This window comes from Gavia stellata, chromosome 5 (genome assembly GCF_030936135.1).
Source record: "Gavia stellata isolate bGavSte3 chromosome 5, bGavSte3.hap2, whole genome shotgun sequence".
Taxonomy (NCBI): domain Eukaryota; kingdom Metazoa; phylum Chordata; class Aves; order Gaviiformes; family Gaviidae; genus Gavia; species Gavia stellata.
This window is the reverse complement of record NC_082598.1, coordinates 36,325,693-36,343,213: the sequence shown is the minus strand read 5'-3', so window position 1 is coordinate 36,343,213 and position 17,521 is coordinate 36,325,693. Positions and strand designations below refer to the sequence as shown.

The following is a 17,521-nucleotide window of genomic DNA, read 5'->3' as shown; positions in this document are numbered from 1 at the left end:
CTGCATTTGTTTTCCACAGCTCAATTTACAAATATGTTATGTTGATTAGAGAAGACACAGATATGTGAATTACCTTTTTCCTTATTTTTTTCCCCTACGCAGGGCTTTGCTTTTGCAAGAGCACAATATTTCGTGGGATATAGGGTTTTTTAATATATAAATTATATTACTTATATTTTTATATATGAATATATAACATATTTATAAAATAGTTTATATAGAAATAAAAATATCTAAATATTTATATATGTCTATTTTAAAAATTACTTGCTATCCTGTTTTTCTGAACAGCCTGGCTCTGAATGGCTTTTATTAGTTTGTGCTTTATCTTACAGTCCCATGAAGGTTTTTGTCAGATCTGAAACTAGGTTTCTGTTTTAAGTAATTTCTTTCAAATCAAATACATATTTCTCTAAAGTGACTGAAATAATGTTTATACATGATGAGAACCATTGATTTATAACATGAAACCTGTACACGTGTAACAGTGATGTGTTTTCATAAAGGTATTTTTCTGTATCATTTGAAGACATGTCTGCCAAGTGAGGCCTGGACGAGGCTATGAAGTAAGCATGCGTGTCTGTACACACCTTTCATGTGGAAAGCTGTATCATTGGTCTGAAAAATTTCGGAAAAGTATTCCTTTTCTTGTTGGATACAAAGGCCTACAGTAAAACTTGATTCAGTAGAGCAGATGATTGATACAATGACTTCCCATGACCGCTCGATCAGTACTGACGCTCTTACGCATGATGATGTTTTTCTTATGAAAGTCTGTGAATTTGTGATTTCTGTAGCACATTCACATAGGCAAAGGGTCACTGGGTGTCTGATGAAATGCATTATTTTGCTTTGGTGTAGCAGTGGGACTATTACTCAGGTAATGTCGCAGCCCAGAAATCTACCAGTGGAACAGGCTGTTCCTTTGTCCAGTCAGTGACTAAATTTGCACATGAGCATGGCTTTTAAAACCTCTCACATACGTTATGTAGTGGTAAATTAGACAAGAAGTGATGGAAAGTCATGCAGTTGACTCCCAGTAAACTGATGGTCTCTGACAGTATCCATTTGCTGAGTTTTGAATTGATCGGTTCATTTGTTCACGAGCTGCTGATAACTAGTATGAAAGACACCTGAGAAAGGACAGAGAGAGAGTGTGTGTGTGTGAGCACAGCATGCATGCAAAGTTGCCATATAGCTTTTTACATGTTGGTTGAATTTTTACATTTATTGATTTTAAGGGTTTTGGCTGTACTGTGGCACAGTTAGGCAGTACTGCCTGGAGCCTGCTGTCTACCTCAACTCTTTTTGTGCCTGCAGCCTCAGGAGGAGGCTGCTATCTCCATTTGTAATCCCTTCACTAATGTGCTGTTGGTATCTGTGAGGGAAATTATTGTCAAAACTTCATCTGTTTTTATCCCACCAGGCACATCTGTGCATGCAAGTAGTTTGGCGTTCACTACAATTAGTTAGCTGATTTTTACGTCTTTACCCAGTGGAGCCTTTGTACTGCCCATCCTTGAACTATATACACATTTCAGTGTAGTACTTGCAATTTGTAATATATGTTCGTGGATTACATTGAAATGTAGCTTTCTCCACATGTCAGTCAGGTATCTGGAGGGACCTAGATCCTAGAGCACCCAGAGCTGAATACAACGTGCTGTGATGCTGGTGAAATAATCTCAGATAAATTTGGATAATTACATGAAAACGAGCATTGCTTCTACTACTTTCAGGAGTAAAAAAATAAATCTACATAAAACAGGAAAGACCAGCTCTCATGTGTTCCCTTCTACACTTCTTTACAGGCAAATTCGTGACACTGTACACTGGATGTTCAGTGAACCAATGCTTGTTTACTACATTGGTGTGTTTCGAGATGCTTTTTGGCCAAATGGAAAGTTAGCACCACCACCGAGAGCCAAGAGCGACGAACAAAAGCAAGAGACAAAACAGAGAGCGCAGCAAAAACTACTTGAAAACATTCCAGGTGAGATCACTTTCATTCTGCTTCATCACAGATTTAATAACTAGTAAGGAAACTGGTTGATCAAATACTGTTCTGCTGCATTTTAGATTCTTCCTGTGGAGTTCTAAATTATGGTTATTTGCATAAATAAGGATAATTTTGGCCTTACTCTTTGCCTCTCCTGTCTGTCTGGTAAAGGGCATGGACTGGTGGATGCAAAATCCAGTATTGCTGTACTTCCATCTGTATGTAAAATTCATCAAGGAACCTAAGTGAAGTCAAGACTCTCTCTGCTGGTTCTCTGTGAGCAAATACCAGGTGGTTCTGCTACCCCAAACTACCTGACAAATAGGGAGAGTGGCACTACCCCAATTGCCTCTTCCTCTTACATTTCAAAATTGAAGAGGGAAGTCTACCTGTGCTGTCAGTGTTGGGTGTTGCTGTCTATTTCTGATAAGAGGTTTCAGGGCATTGAGTGTTAGAGGGACCTGCAGCCTGGACAGTAGCATCCTACATTGAGTGGGGTTTCCAGTACTTTCTTTTGACTGCCCTTACCTCCCAAGCCCAGGCAGCTTCCTCTTCAGCATGCACATTACTGGGGTACCATTCTGAGATGCTCCATCCCGTCCCATTCTCAGGACGGGGAGTCCAGTTACATAATTCTGACTCTTTAGAGGTCACATAAACCTGAAGGCACCCAATTGGGAAGAACCAAATTCATTCCCTTTAGCCCTTGGAAATGCGCTTAAACATAGCTTGATTGCTTTTTATCTTCCCTCCATCTGAATAGAATGTACTTTAATGAGCTATTTTATGGCTTCACTGAGGTATCTCATACACCCCCTTGCATTAGGTTGTTTAATCAACTTTTACTGCAAAAATAGTAGCCTGTATGCATGCACAATACTCGTCTTGGATTTGTAAACAACCCTCCATTTACTTCCTGTTGCATACTCCCCTACTGACCTAGAGTAAATAGCCTTCCATAATTGGTTTCTGGTTTTGTTTGTTTGTTTCTGAGTTTGGAGAGATATGTCAGGTCATAGCTGAATGCACCTTAAATTAATGATGAAGCATTGGATCATTATTTATTCTCTAATTTAATCTAAAATGTAAACAATTGCCTTAAGAGAATTCTGTTATCTGCTTACTTGTGGGAAGTATTTTCTGTGAAGATTGAGAGGCAATTAAGTGCTAAATCTGTTTGAACTGCTGTAGGAATTCTGTCTTTGTGGCTGAAGGTGTATTTAAGTGAATGGTTTAATAATGTATGAAATGAGACTTGACTCTATGAGGGGAACTACCTAAAAGACATACTACATATCATGTTAAAACACTTAAAATTTTGTCATTGAGATGCATACAGTATTATTTAACTTGGGTAACTGGAGAATAAGGCTATCTTTTCAACCTGTCACCTAAGTTACCTGTGTGTTTTTAAAAGGTTGGTGAATGGGGACTATGTATCTTGTAACCAAGGGCCATGAAGTGCAGTGGTTTTGTTTCCCCTCCTTTATGGGTAGTAGCGTTAGTTGGAGCTTTTGCCTAGTGTGAGTGAAACAGTATAAGCTGAAGTAACATTTGTTGCAGATACTCTGCAGAGTCTTGTTGGACAACAAAATGCCCGACATGGTGTGGTGAAAGTGTTCAATGCGTTGCAAGAAAGAAAGGCTAACAAGCATCTACTCTATGTGAGTAACCAGAAAAGTAGCTTTTTAACTTAATAATCCTGTTAATTGCTGAGCTCTGCTCGCTCAGTATTAAAGCCTGGGGTGTGTGTTTTTGCAGAGATTTATGTTGGACTATTGTTCCGTGTGCAAGTAACTTTTTTGTTATTAAGTCAGAAAAAATGTACTTGGTTCCATCATTTGACTAACTTTGAATAAGAAAAAGCTGTTTAAGTTTAAAAATAGTATTGCTTTTGTCTAAAAGAGATCCTCTACCACATCCAACTTGCCTGACTTCATAAGGTGCAAACTAATTTCTTCTTATAGCTGAGAAAAATAAACATAGCTTGGAGAATCCTAGGGAAGGAGAGCTCCAGGACTGACTCACAGTTAGAATGTGACAGCCCTCCAGAAGTCCCACTCCTCTGTTGTTGGTTGGGACTGGTCAGAGTGTGCAGCTGGATCCAAGTATAATACCTTCACTCTCAGTCAGTCTCTTCTGCCTCACTTCCTTCAGCAGCCAGCCACATAACGCAGCCTTCGCACAGGAGTGGACGCAACCTGCTCAGGAGGTGCATGCGCTGGTGCTCGCTTACGTAGCTACCACGGCTTCGACAGAACAGCACCTGTTTATGCAGAGTGGGAAATCCCCATCTGAAAGCAGCTGCCCATGGCACTTGCCTTCTTTCAGCCTTAAGACATTTCCCATATTATCTGTAGGGTGCATGCTCACTTTAGGATGAAAGGAAAGTAGTTGCATGAATGATCAGTAGAATGACCCTACATGCTTCTCTTATCTGTGATGCTCTGAACATGTCAGAAAGGAAAAAGAAATTCTTATTTGGCACCTGCGCTCATATGAACTCTTTTCTGTTTTTTAGGTTTTGCTGGAACTGCTGCTAACTGAACTTTGTCCTGAGCTAAGAGCTCATTTAGAGCAGCTTAATGCCACTTAGGTTTGAATCTGCACAATTGGACCACTAGAGAAATGTCTATGTCCAATAATAGACATGAAACTTATTTCCTCTTTTCCATAGAGGGCTGAGGACTATGATTATTTTTAGTGGTTTTATTTCCTCTTGAGTTTTTTGTGAAGTAAACAGACTTGAAAAGATCTGATGCTGTAGTAGGGTAGACAAAACAATGCTGTATAGTTGCCAATTTTTATTTAAATCGTTCTATTTGACTACTCTTCTGTTTCAAATATAGACTGAAAAATAAATGTTCATATAAGCTGAAAGAAACCAGAAAATATTTTAAACATTTATGAAAAGAAATTTTGCTTATAGTGGTAAACTAATGAATGTTGTACAGTTCTAATCTCCTCACTGAGGATTTGAGCATTCCTTTTTTTCTTGTGTATTGAAAAAGCCTTGTCGTGCAATACTACATGTAAAGCTATTGTGAAAATTTTATCAATTTTGTTTTTACCAAAGATTTCCCATAGTTTGAAGCATTTGTAAGCAATAAATAACACAACTGGATTGCAGTACTTGATAATGAGCTGTACTGACAACTAATGAATGAGTTTGACAGCACCAGTTTCGTAAGGAATATTTACGTTACTTTGAAGCCTGTGTTGAAAATGTGTATTGTAAACTGGTATGTCCTAACAGAACGCCTGTGTTAAATGTTAGTTCAGAGATTAGTGCTTATGAATTGCTTCTATGAATGATTAAGTAGACATTTAATTAAACCATTCTAATAACTTCCCTGATATTACTCAGGGCTGTTTTATTCAAATACCCCAATTTCAAACAACCTTCAAATCTTTCCCTTATTTTATACAAGGAGAGAAAACTTTGTCTGTAGTGGGTTTTTTTAATTTATGTAAAAATATGTAAATATGGTCTTAATGCACATCTAAATAATTAAACATCATCAAAAATCCCTAGGTGACACTCATTACTTTCTTTTAAAGTCAGTACAGTTGTGCTCTTAGAAAAACTGCTTGTAGTTAAGACTGGCTATATTGTAAGGTACATAAAATCCGTATGCTATATTTAAATCAATGGGTTTAGTAACATCTAGCCTTCTGTTCCAACAGTTTCAGAAAAGTTTTCAAATCACAGCACAGTCCTAAGTAGCAAGCCAAATTCTGCACATACTAAGTTTTACAAGTAAATAGGTATTTAGAAATGTGCAAGCTTACCATAGCAATCAGTAAAATTTACTAGTGGCTAATCACAGTACCTTTTGGTAAAAGATATAGCATAATATTGCTTAGGCATACATACTCCTAGCCAAAAGGTTTTCAAGTATTTCTAATACAAACAGAGGTAGCGTAAATGCAATATGAAGAAAGATTGAGGAGAACAGGCCTCATACAGAGGACATGTATATTGAATGGTTCCATACTAATGTTTTTTTTTTCCTTAGTTCTGTAAGTAGCATTTTCTAGTATTAGAAGTTGACATGGTTTGAACTGTGAAACATACAGGCTAATTTCCATCCAACTTTGAATCTCTGCAGTCCAAGAGTAAATTGAGATATGTAAGTAGATCTAGATGCATGTGAAATAAAGTATACACACCACTAGCAAAGGTAAGATTTAAAAATGGTCATGACCTGTGAATGGGTTGTATGTGAGAACTAGACAAGTTTGGGTTCACGCTTTTCAGAATATTAAAATTTAATGTTTAAATACTAAAAATGTAGAAAAGGAAACAACCATTTTTATTTGGTTTTAGTTTGATTAATGTGCTATACAGCAGTATGACATGAAGAAAACACAGGACATCTGTCCCAGTAAAATGTCCTTAATAAACCTTAATCTTCAATGTCATTTTTAAAAGTCTACCTTTGCTTCATCTCAGTTAAAAGAAGAGTGTGAGCTTTTTGCTTTCTCTTTTTTTAGATAAAGCAATTTACTGATTCTTTTTTAAGTAATAATTTATAGAAAGTTGAAAAGCAAGCAGTAAGTGATGAACAGTCTATAATTGCTGGAGATTAAAGATGTTTATTGTAGAAAATACATTTATATACCAGTCACAGTTAAAGGAAGTGCTAAATTCTCCCAAGATTAGCTGCCAGTTCAAGGTCAGAAGCAACACCAGGATCCAGAAGGCATGCCTTTGAAAACAAAGAATAGGGAGTTCTAGTTTATAGCTAAAATAAAATTGTATTTTGTCAATATAACATTAATAAGGTCTTTAAGTTTTGTTGGCATTATCTGAGATAATCAACTTGTTAAAATATTAAAGAGTTAATATATTCAGCTTTAAATCCCTGTTTCTGATGCCACGTAAGAAAAAATCGATATTTAAAATGAGTATGCTTGACTATAGTGTTAGGCTTGTTTGGTTTTTTAATTCTGTTTGTTGGTATGGCATGTGCTGCCACCACAGTCAGAAACATAAATCTGCTTGCAGAATGGATCATTTTCATTCACTTCCATCATCTATTTCAGTACCCTCTGGGATGCCCATCTTCTCTTTCTTGCCTCTTTCAAAACTGACTGGGCCTAAGAATGGTAGGCCAAAACCACAGCTGAGTAGTTAATTAAAAATCAAACATGTTTTTAATTTTAAGTGGGTATAGCTGTACAGTCAACGAGAGAATTATTTTCCAGGTACAAAAGAAACTGAACACACCCACAACTCTTGTCTTTTACTTGTTTTGAAGTTACTGCTTCAGGTAGCTTCCTTGTTTATTTTCTGTTCCTTCTCTTTTGTTGATGTGTAGAGATGCATGGCACCAGTCAATAGAAATCATCTCTCTTTGTACTAAGAAGCTAGTGACATTCCTAGATCACTCTCAGATGTACAGCTTGTGAATGATGAGTGAAAGTTGTAATTTTCTTTCAGTTGTGGTGGTTACACTAGACCTGATGGAAGACAGTGGGAAGGGCTATACTCACACAAAGCCATGCAGGAATTTAATCCTGATGGGCCTCTTCCATGCCTTAAGACTTACCTAGGAATACTGGCTACAGTGTTCATAACACCCCAGCTTATATTCCTTTCCTCATCTCCTCTTCATCCTATCCTCTATAACCCTTTTCACAGCAGGAGAACAAAATGTTTAAAATGTAGGTATTCAGAGGATCACCTGCTCTGCTAGGCCTCTTGTATCAGTGTCTTCCCTTAGCAAGGAGCCACAAAAATTGTTTTTTGATAATTTATCATTTACATAACTCTGTTTATTTGGATTGCACCACTCTGGGCATCAAAGTATTCTACTCGCAGAAACAAATGGTCTCTACATGCAAAGAAATCATAGAGTCTCTCTGAAGCACAGATGCAGTCTTGCTACACTCTCTTCAGCTGGCATAATAGTCTTGCCTTGACTGTACCTTTAGGCATCACTAATATTATTTAGCAGATTCATCTTCTGGAAGCCATTATTGATCTTTTTCCTCAAGCAATAAATCTCACTTCAACTTCAGAACTTTGAAAAAATGTGACCTATTTTTTCCCCTGTATATCAGTAACAGTAGATCCTCAGCTATCGCTAAAAACGTAATTGTAAAAACAAGCATGACAACCGGTTATGACCGATTTAAGTGTCACTGATGAAAGTTGTAATTGTTAGAGAATCTAAAGTAGAGGAAAAGTAATGATTTTTTCAGTTTGAGAATGACAGAGAGCAAATCAGTTGGGGATAAAATTATTCAAATAATTTAGCTCATCTGTATTGCAAGTTACCAAGGTCTTTGCTGTGGTGATTATCACAGATTTTTTTTTTTTTTTGTTTGGCAGAATGCGTTGTTTGCTTAAGCAAGTGGGCAGATAGTATCCTCTCAAGACTATTTTTAGTAGTTTTCAATATACTTTTATCACTCCTCATTTTCTTGCAAAGATTTTTTTTTTTTTTTTAACGTAAATAATGTTGGAGTCTTTAACCAAACTGCAAGTTTAAAGACTCAAATCCAAGGTATCACTCAATTTCATGAGATATAAGTTAGTCTGTAAGACTTTCCCAACTTACCTTAGAATAGTATTTTTTAGCAGCAGCTTGATCTTGCTGTTCACCTAGGCCAAGCTGGAGACATCTAGCCAAGTAGAAAGCAGCCATAGCAACCCCCTTGGCTACATATGTACGAAGACAGTCAGTTATCTTTGCTAGCATATCGATGTCGTCGTTTTCTGTAATCCTGTTGTGGAATTTACAGCATTAGGTTAGATAATGCTATTTCAAGCCATCATGTAAGTTGACGATGTATGACTTGACAATGCCTCCTTTCCATTTACATAATTATCCAAAATAAGCTGAAATTTACATGTATTCAGCAGCCTGATGAGGATTCTTCTGGTCAGTATTTGATTTGAAGTTAGTCTTATTTGAATATTGTGATATTAAAGAGCAAACAAATAGGTAACTTTTGCAGTCACTTTCACTAGTTATGCTGCTTATATACTAGTATAAAAGGCAGCACATTTTACGCTAATTGTTCCTATTAAAATATTGCATGGAAATTAATATGTATGTGGAAGAAGGGTAAAGCTCTTATTTCATATAATTGAGCAACCTCATCTAGTAGAAGACATCCCTGCCCACAACAGTGGGGTTGGAACTAGATGATCTTTAAAGGGCCAACCCAAACCATGCCATGATTCTATCATGCTAAAATTCCAAGTTCTTACCAGGCTATTGGCAAATCATAGTAATCTGAAGATCTTGGACATACTTGAGAGCCTCAGGTTATAAGACCCACTTATGATGACCACTTATGACTGTTCCAGCTCAAATATTTTCTTTCTTCCGCATGCATCTGTCTGCGTGCTGTCACCTTATTTTTAGCATGTTGTTTTTACCAAGAACTGTCTTAAGAATCAGAGGGACAAAGTGAACATTGTTCTATCAGGCTATAATTATTGTTATTATAATACTAGGTACAACATTTTCTAAGTGGGAATTGATATTTTTTTTTCCTAACTGTTGTCTTAAAACAGAAACCCCCAAGCCCCATGTCCTTTCCAGATCCCAAATAGTAATTATATGCTTCTTCACACATAATTTTAGTTTTTTGTTGTGTCAAATAGTCACAGACTTGACAGAAAAAAAGAAAGAAAAGTGCAAGTCACTTCAGTTTATAGCTACTCCCTATAAATCAGTGTTTACGAAAGATTGTGCTGAAGTAACCCTCTGCAAGTCAGTGCCTACTAAATCACTTGAACGTGTTGAGAGCAATGTTCTCCCACCTAATTTGGTCCCATTAACAAATACAGTAACACAACAGAAAAGAAAAACCCCAAAGACTTATTAAAAACATTCAAATATAATAACAGTAACCTATTACCTCTTTTATCTTTCCTGATATATAGCATTTTTGCCTTCCTTTCTAAAAGATACACAACAGGATGCTGATGCAAATAACAACACCCAGTCAAGTCAGGCAAAAATTCTAGTTCAGCACAACTGACTTTAAAGAACATGCTGTAGCAATGGGTAAGTAGAACTGTATGGGATAACAAAATTGTTAGTTGAAGTGAAGTATCAGTAGCTAATCTAGGCTCCAAATACTAGGCAATGTTATACTGTACATACAAACATTGCGTGATTATGTTTGTACAAAATGTAACAAACTGCACAGTCGGTATGAACATAGGACAAACAAATTTTAGCAGAAAAGGTATTGATGCTTGATACAACTGGTTGAGCTGCTATGAGATTTTTGCCTCAAGGCCAACTGCAATCCCAATTAAGTGGAACTGTTTCAAGTATGGTGGCAGTATCTTTTGGTTCAGAAATTTGTCATTTCTGGCTGTGGCCTGGAATTTCATTGCTATTTTCTGCAATCACTAGTGCAGCTAATGAACTGCACTGTTTACTTGTCTGAATAATGTACCGTGCAGCATTGACTGGAGGGGATGTATTCCATGTGAGACAAGTAGTCAGTTAGTCTATCTGCATCTTATTTCCAGCAAATTAATAATCTGATTGACAGATTAAACTTCTAACATCTACTGGCCGGCTCTGGAGGATTGTCACAGAAATGTTCTGTTTATCAGCTATAGAACTGGCACCAACATTGCTTTTCTCCTCCATGACTAGTTCAAGATACAGAAACTTGATACAGACTGGCTATTTTAAATATTGCAGCCTATACCAGAAGTTGCTATTTCTGCAGTACACAAACCACTCCAGAGTACATAGGTAGAGCTTCGAGTCTCACAGTGACTGCCTGTGGAAAAGCCAGTAGCGCTGCCTAGCTGTTGCTCAGACCAGCACCTCTACACAAGCAAGTCATCACCAGAAACCACTTGCATGCAGATGCCTATTTTGTGGTCCAGGCTTAAAAATGCCTGTGCGCTATGCATCACCAGAAGCAGCAACTGGTGAAAAGCTAAAGGGTGATAAGTTGGCACTGTGTGCAGCAGCTGCTTCTAAGTCCCAGGCCGTGCTGCTCAGGGTGCTTACTGCAGGATCCCACCGAGTGTCAACGTTTGCATTTCCTGTAAAGGACACAGGAACTGGACCAAAGGATGTTGAGCCACAGAGCAAGGAAGCGATGGGAGTGAAGGACAGTGGGTAGAAATTACATTAAGATGGGGGAGGTGGAGAGCAGAAGAATACTTGCAGGGGTTTAAAAGAGAATGGTGAAGGCAGGAGCCTAGAGCAGATTGTGGACTGAGGAGACAGGAAGGCAGGGTTGAGTGTGGGCTTCTACTTTGGTGTACTTGGGATTTTAGCTCAAGGCTGTTTTGCTTCACAGGATCAGAAATAAAAGTTCAACTGTACTGAATAATTGAGAACCTTACAGTATTAATTTTGTCTGTGATTTGCTATTCCCTCTTTAAAGATGAGGTCTTGCAATTCATTATCTCAAATGTCTCTTGAGTTTGAGAGATAAGAGCATGAACTTAATCATTTTAATCTGAGTTCCATGGTCTTACATAAAGAACTATAATAAAAATAAAGTAAAATTAACTTCACCTTTTGGCGACTGCAGCAGCTGTTGAGTAAAACTTTCTATTGTAATAATATTCCACAAGATAGCCTTAAGCATATGTTTCCACGTTCTGCTGCTTCTCTCAAACACTCCAAAGCAGCCTAAGTCTTTTGACGTGTACCTTGGCCGTAGAGATACATAACACCAAGTGCATCCTGTGATTCCAGATTTCCATTGCCACATGCTTCTGAATGCCAGAAAAAGGCCTAAACAAGAGGCACGAAGCTGGAGGATATATTTATTTTAGCTGCTTTTCTTGCATACTGTTTCCATAAAAGCTTTTACATTAACCAGCCTGTAAGAAGTACTTCTACGTAAAAGAAAGCAGAATCCTTGTAAGGCTTTTAAACCTTCTTCATTTACTGTCAGAGCTGTCAGTCAGTGACACCTGCTTGATTTCTGAAGGTTACCAAAGCTGACAAAACTTAAATTCATTCTATCGTTCTCCCTGATACTCCCACTAAAAAACAAAAAAATCTTGCCTAGCAGTGTCAGGTGAGTCAAAATGAGGGATTCTGGCCATCTGCTCATACCGGCTTAAATGGATGATAATGCCTAGCAGTACTTAAAATACAGTTTTCAGAGTCAAATGTATCGCTGTACTCTTTCTGTGAAATCCAAAATTAATTGGGACTCGTGAAACTCAAGAAGTACAAGTGGGCTTTACCTTCTTCAGATCTTTTAGAACTGACACAGAATAAAGCATTCCTAAAGTACTCTGGGGCTTCGCACTTGCTTTTGGATTTCCATGGTCTGCAGCAGTAATGCACAACCTAAGAAAATGGGGACAAAGGAAATTTAAGTAACACAGCATCTTATATTCATCAGGAAAATTACTGTCCGCCATTACCTTTCAGCCTCTTCAGCTGACGGCTTAACACCACATCCTTCATAATACGCTCTGCCAAGATTGTATGCAGCTGCAAACTGCAAGTGTCTTGCTTTCAGGGAATCAGAGTAGAGTATTTTCTTCATGTATTCTATTCCCCTTTCCTAAAATTGAGACATTTTAGTTATTACATTCAGACTGCAAAGAGGATGAAATAAAGAACCTGAGAATCCACTAATTTCTGCAAGATGGGTAATTTTTCCACTTTGAAGAAAGGCTGAGGCATACCGGTAGGACAGTCTGGAGAACAGTGTCATTCCAAAGCAGAACTGATCTTTGGTTACTAGGCAGCCCCTAGATTTTTCACTCTGACATATTTTTAATGTGAAACATTTCCTTATAAATGTTCATCTGATACTATATTGCCCTTCTTCATTGATAAAGTTTTTCTCAAAAATATTCTTGTGCTTACATAAATAAATGTCGTGTCCTAAACTTACTGCATGTTCAATTTTAGACTTCTGTAAACTTTTTCAGATTGTATAATGTATCTGAAATCATAAAACAACCTTAACAGAAGGCAAAGTGATACAATAGTACACTCTGAAGTTCCTCCGTTAAAAATCGCTTAGATTCATAATGGACAAAACAATTCTAAATAAGCAAACGGAGAACACTGCGTATGAGCAGCTGTATGGTGTATCATCCAAGGACATCAAAAGTATTTTGGAAACAAGATTTACACTGTCAGGATTTAGCATGGACACCCTGTTTAACTACACTAGAAACAGTCTTTTATAAAAGGTTCCTCTTTGAATCACCTCTCATGTTGTAATACACAAAAAAGAAAGAAACTTTACTAAAATGTTTATTTGCAAGTAAACCAGTGTGGTAATTATGCAGGCATACAGAACAAACGAACCCCCTCTAGAAACCAGCAGAGTACTTTCTTCTCTGCTGACAATCCTCCAAGCACCAGACAAGAGTCCAATTTGTTAATACACTGTCTGGTTCGTTTTTTTGCCCTCCCGTCTTGTTCTCTACCCTTTCGTTCATCCTATTTGTATTCTTTCCTCATACCACTCTTTAAGATCATGTTTCCAGTAAATTAACTCTTTTCTTATTGTAGCAATTAATTCCTTTGTCTTCCTTTTTTGTAATGTAATTCTTCAATTTGAATTGTTCAAATTCTTGCAAACGTAACTCTTCATTTGTCTAATTTAAAAATATTACTGCCAGCCACTGGCAGAAGCACAGTCTTCTTTAGCATCCATGTTAAGAGAATAGAAAGTACCTTAAAAAACATCTTTGTGCAACAGAAGTTTTACACTTTGAAATATAGTTGTTTGATTTCTGTTTTTACACTTTTTCATTTATATACACTGCTTATTAAAAAGTACCAAATTAATAGCAATTTTTAAACATAGCTTCCACACAAAGTACAACCAAACCCTTAGAAGTTATATTTTAAAGTACAAATCATTGTATTTTTCAGATAAACCTATTTTATTACAGCTATTTTTGAGAACTTCTTCAGCCCAGAATCCTCTCTCTTTAATGATGCTTTGTAAACATCTGTATTTATGAAACTAATTCTAAATCAAAGACCTGTTTATTTTAAACTAAATAATCAAGCTTACAAAGAAGCTCTTAGTAATTATCAGCTCATATTAAAAGTAAAAAGTGTATAGCTAGATTACTCACAGGGTCTTCTTCAGTGCCTAGTCCATCATAATGCATTACACCAAGCTGATACATTGTGTGACAATCTGTATCCTTGATTTTTTTTTAAATTGTATTAATGCTTCTTCATACAACCCCTAGGAAAGACAGAATAAACAATGAAGTACACAGAAAGAAGCATACGTTTGGCAGCTTAATTCTCCAGTGTATACTCTCTTACAGTTTTTCAACCTGGAGCACTTCCCTCATGAACAAAGAACAAAAAATGGCAACTACAGAAGTGGCAGAAAACAGAAATAGAGAAAGTCGGCAACTACAAGAAAGTTGGATAGATTGGAAGGACTTAGGACTTTCAAACAAGTTTTCATTGGTTTTATATATATATTTAAAAAAACCCTAAATATAAGTAGTGGTATACAAACATCACCTGTGAAACCAAAAGACGTTCTGACAACCGTTCTTCCCTTCCCTCAAAATGCCATCTGTTTAATTTAAGGAGGTAAAAGTCTATTTCTGATGCCCTGTCCTATCTATATGATATCCTTTAACTTAGGTGAGCTATTCTTATACCTCGAGGGTTTAAGATTCTGCTTTTACATCTCAACTACGGGTTGGTTTCACAAAGACTAAACTCAGATGTCTGAAGACTTTATGGAGCCTGCAGCCTGCCCCACATTTCTCTGCAACAGCAGAGATACTTTCACTTCTGAGAAAGAGCCTTGGAGATTATTTGCTTCTGCTTTGAGTCAAAGAAGAAACTATATTTTAAAATACACAGTTAAACTAATGTAACAGTTAACTGAGCCTGGTGTCCTTACTAAAATATTTTTATGCATGCATATGAGCATACAAAGTAAAACCAATGTTGAAATTAAAATGTTCTTCTCCACACTTTTCCTTCAAATTTTCTGTAGGCTTTGATAAAACAATACCAGACTGCAAAAGGTTAGAACTGAGCAATAGTTCAACAGTCAGTCAAACATCGTCTCAATGTCAAAACGCCCCTTGTTAATACTGTCCAAACTATTAATTGTCTAAACTACTGATTGTCTCAGGAGCTTAGCCATTATGACTGTGTGGGCTTTGTTTTTTTTAAAGAACCCTGGAAAAAACCCGGTGCCTTTTCACAAGCAGCTGTCATGAGTATCAGAAAAAGAAGTACAGGAGGCACCTGTACTCTCACTTTTCCTGAGAATTTAGTGCTGTAAGGAGTCATACGGCTCTGACCAGGCAGTGATTTTTTTTTTTCTAGCACCTGAAATTGCAGTACTATGAGAACATGCATTTTTAGGCAACACAGACACATGTTCAAAAATCTGGAAATTAAAACCTGCTCAAAGAATAAATTTAGGGATGGACAGCAGTATATAACATGGACATCCAAGCCAGCTCATCAAGAAACAGGCAGGTCTTCTGCTCCGTGGGGACAGTCTTGATCATGCCAAAATGAGGCAATTAATTTATTAACAAAAACATTAAGAAGGACAGGGCCCAGAAAGCAGAAACCCCGAGTGAGTTAATTCTGTTCCTTCTGCAGACCCTGAGAGTGATTTACACTGTGCCACTAGCTGCACTAGAAACGGTACCGAATCCATGCGCGTCACGTTTGAAAAGACGTGAATCAGCACTCGTACCACATTCGTCTCTGTCTTCCTGACCTGAGTTATTCTAATTTTCACAAGAAACTGAGGTTTAATTTCACCTGCCAGCCAGTCTTGCACTGTTCCCTGAGCATGTACTTTCAAATACCTGGGCGACCAATTTTAGCCGAAGTGGGCAGGGACAGAAATCTGAAAGATGACGTGTTTCAACAAGTTTTGTCAAAACTGGTGGGTGGGTAGGGAGCAAAGACCGAAAGCTGTGCCTTGGGTCAGGGACCAGTACCACGTAACTGAAAACAGTGTGTTGTGTTTGGCCAGTCAGCCAGCCAAAAACAGCTCTGCTTGGAAATTAGCTGTAGGGATAGGCTGCCGCTTACTTATCTGGTCCTCCGGAGACCTGGGAGGGAACTGGAAGATACCACTAGGTGCTTGGGGAAAGCGTAGGAAAAATGTATTTGGGGGTTTTTTTCAGGGGGAAAAACAGGCATAGGGATCTCTTGCGCATTTTTAAGGTGTCTCTTTTTCCACTGAAAAATGGTACTGAAAAAGGTCAGCTTTATAGTATTTACTTAAAAGAAGGAAACCACAACAGTAGTAGTTCTTCATAGTACAGTTGTCTTTTCAGCAAAGGTGCCAGAGGATCTCCGCCTGCTGTCCTCTTCGCCGGCAGCTCCTCTGCTTCTGCAAATACAGCGGCACGGCTGCAGCTCTCTGCTTAAACGCAGACATACATTTGGTTTTTTACCAGAACAGTCGGAACAGCATCCATAAGCACACTAAAGGTCTGAAGGTGGTGGTGTCCTCTTTTTATTACATTTTTTAAAAGACTAAGGTGAAAGCGAGGGCTATTTGATAAAAAGGAAAAGTTCAGTGAAGACAACCGGACCCTCGTGAACGTTAAGTTCGCCCTGGAAGCGCTTGAGACCGAACAGGAGCGAAAGAGGGGGCGTCACATCTCAACACACCTTTCCGTGCCAGCTGGGAAGCGGCGAGGCTGGGGGAGCTTCGCAGGCCCGGCCCGGGGGCCCCGCCGGGGCGGCTGAGGGGCGGGGGGCGGCTCCGCAGGCCGGCTCCCTGCCTGGCCCCTCCGGGGCGGGCCGGGCGCTGCCGGCCCGGGGCGGGCGCTCGCTGCGCAGCTGCATCCCGCCCCGGCGGCGAGCGGCCTCCGGGCGGCCCGCAGCCGGGAGGGGGCGAGGGCCGGGCCTGCCGGGCGGCGGGAACCCGGGCCCGCCCCGCCGGCGCCGGCGGGTAGCGGTGCCTCGGCAGCTCCGTCCGCAGCGGCCCCTGCTGCTGTCGGGCTCCCCGCGGCGGGCGGCGGCTGTCCCGCTTGCTGTCCCTGCCCGCGCCGCGGCGGCATCAAGCACCGCCCCGTAGCTGGGCCTTGGGGTCTCACGGCCTTCGAGGAGGCAGCAGAAGGGCGCCGGGGAAAGTAACGTCGGTGTTTGCCCTTCGGGTCTGGGTCCGCCGGCCCCAGGCAGGGAGAGTGGCAGGGTCGCGTGGGCCAGGGGTCTGCGCAGGGACGTTTCCAGCTGTTGGCCGGTGCCGGACGACGTGAAAACACCTGCCGGGACAGGGCAGGCTGCGGCTTGGGCATCCGCCCGGCCTTTCCCACCACCTGCCCGTCCTGCTGCAAATTAAATGCGGAACCCCGCAGTGCTCTGCGTAAAGCCAGCATAGGCAAAAATAACAGAAACTTCGAACGCAATTCAGTTAAAAGGGCGATAGGCCATGAAACTGCAGTCTAGCAAATGGGACTTCACTACTTTCAGTGATCAGAAACTGTTCGTTGTAATGTCGTTTGTTTTCCCCACACAGATACTACAAAACTCGGAAGGGTAACTGAGGGAAAATGCTGATTGATTTCTCCTGAAATGT

General features: G+C 39.3%; 2 protein-coding genes across 3 annotated transcripts in view; one reads left to right on the top strand and one right to left on the bottom strand.

Moving 5' to 3' along the window:
• The window catches only part of SNX25 (sorting nexin 25), an 87,568-nt gene extending 82,051 nt beyond the window's left edge, over positions 1 to 5,517 (top strand). For both annotated transcript variants that reach the window (XM_059817575.1, XM_059817574.1), the window contains exons 17-19: positions 1,812 to 1,993; positions 3,563 to 3,663; positions 4,521 to 5,517. In XM_059817575.1, coding sequence (XP_059673558.1) covers positions 1,812 to 1,993; positions 3,563 to 3,663; positions 4,521 to 4,595 — 358 coding nt within the window. In that variant the 3' untranslated portion in view covers positions 4,596 to 5,517. The remainder of the gene's footprint in view (positions 1 to 1,811; positions 1,994 to 3,562; positions 3,664 to 4,520) is intronic.
• Positions 5,518 to 6,645: 1,128 nt separating this feature from the next.
• LRP2BP (LRP2 binding protein) lies at positions 6,646 to 16,286 on the bottom strand. The gene is given in 8 exon segments (XM_009819469.2): positions 6,646 to 6,711; positions 8,569 to 8,734; positions 11,518 to 11,592; positions 11,594 to 11,739; positions 12,201 to 12,306; positions 12,384 to 12,526; positions 14,067 to 14,184; positions 16,247 to 16,286. Coding segments are annotated over 7 exon segments (756 nt in total). The 5' UTR covers positions 14,121 to 14,184; positions 16,247 to 16,286.
• Between the last annotated feature and the right edge of the window lie 1,235 nt (positions 16,287 to 17,521).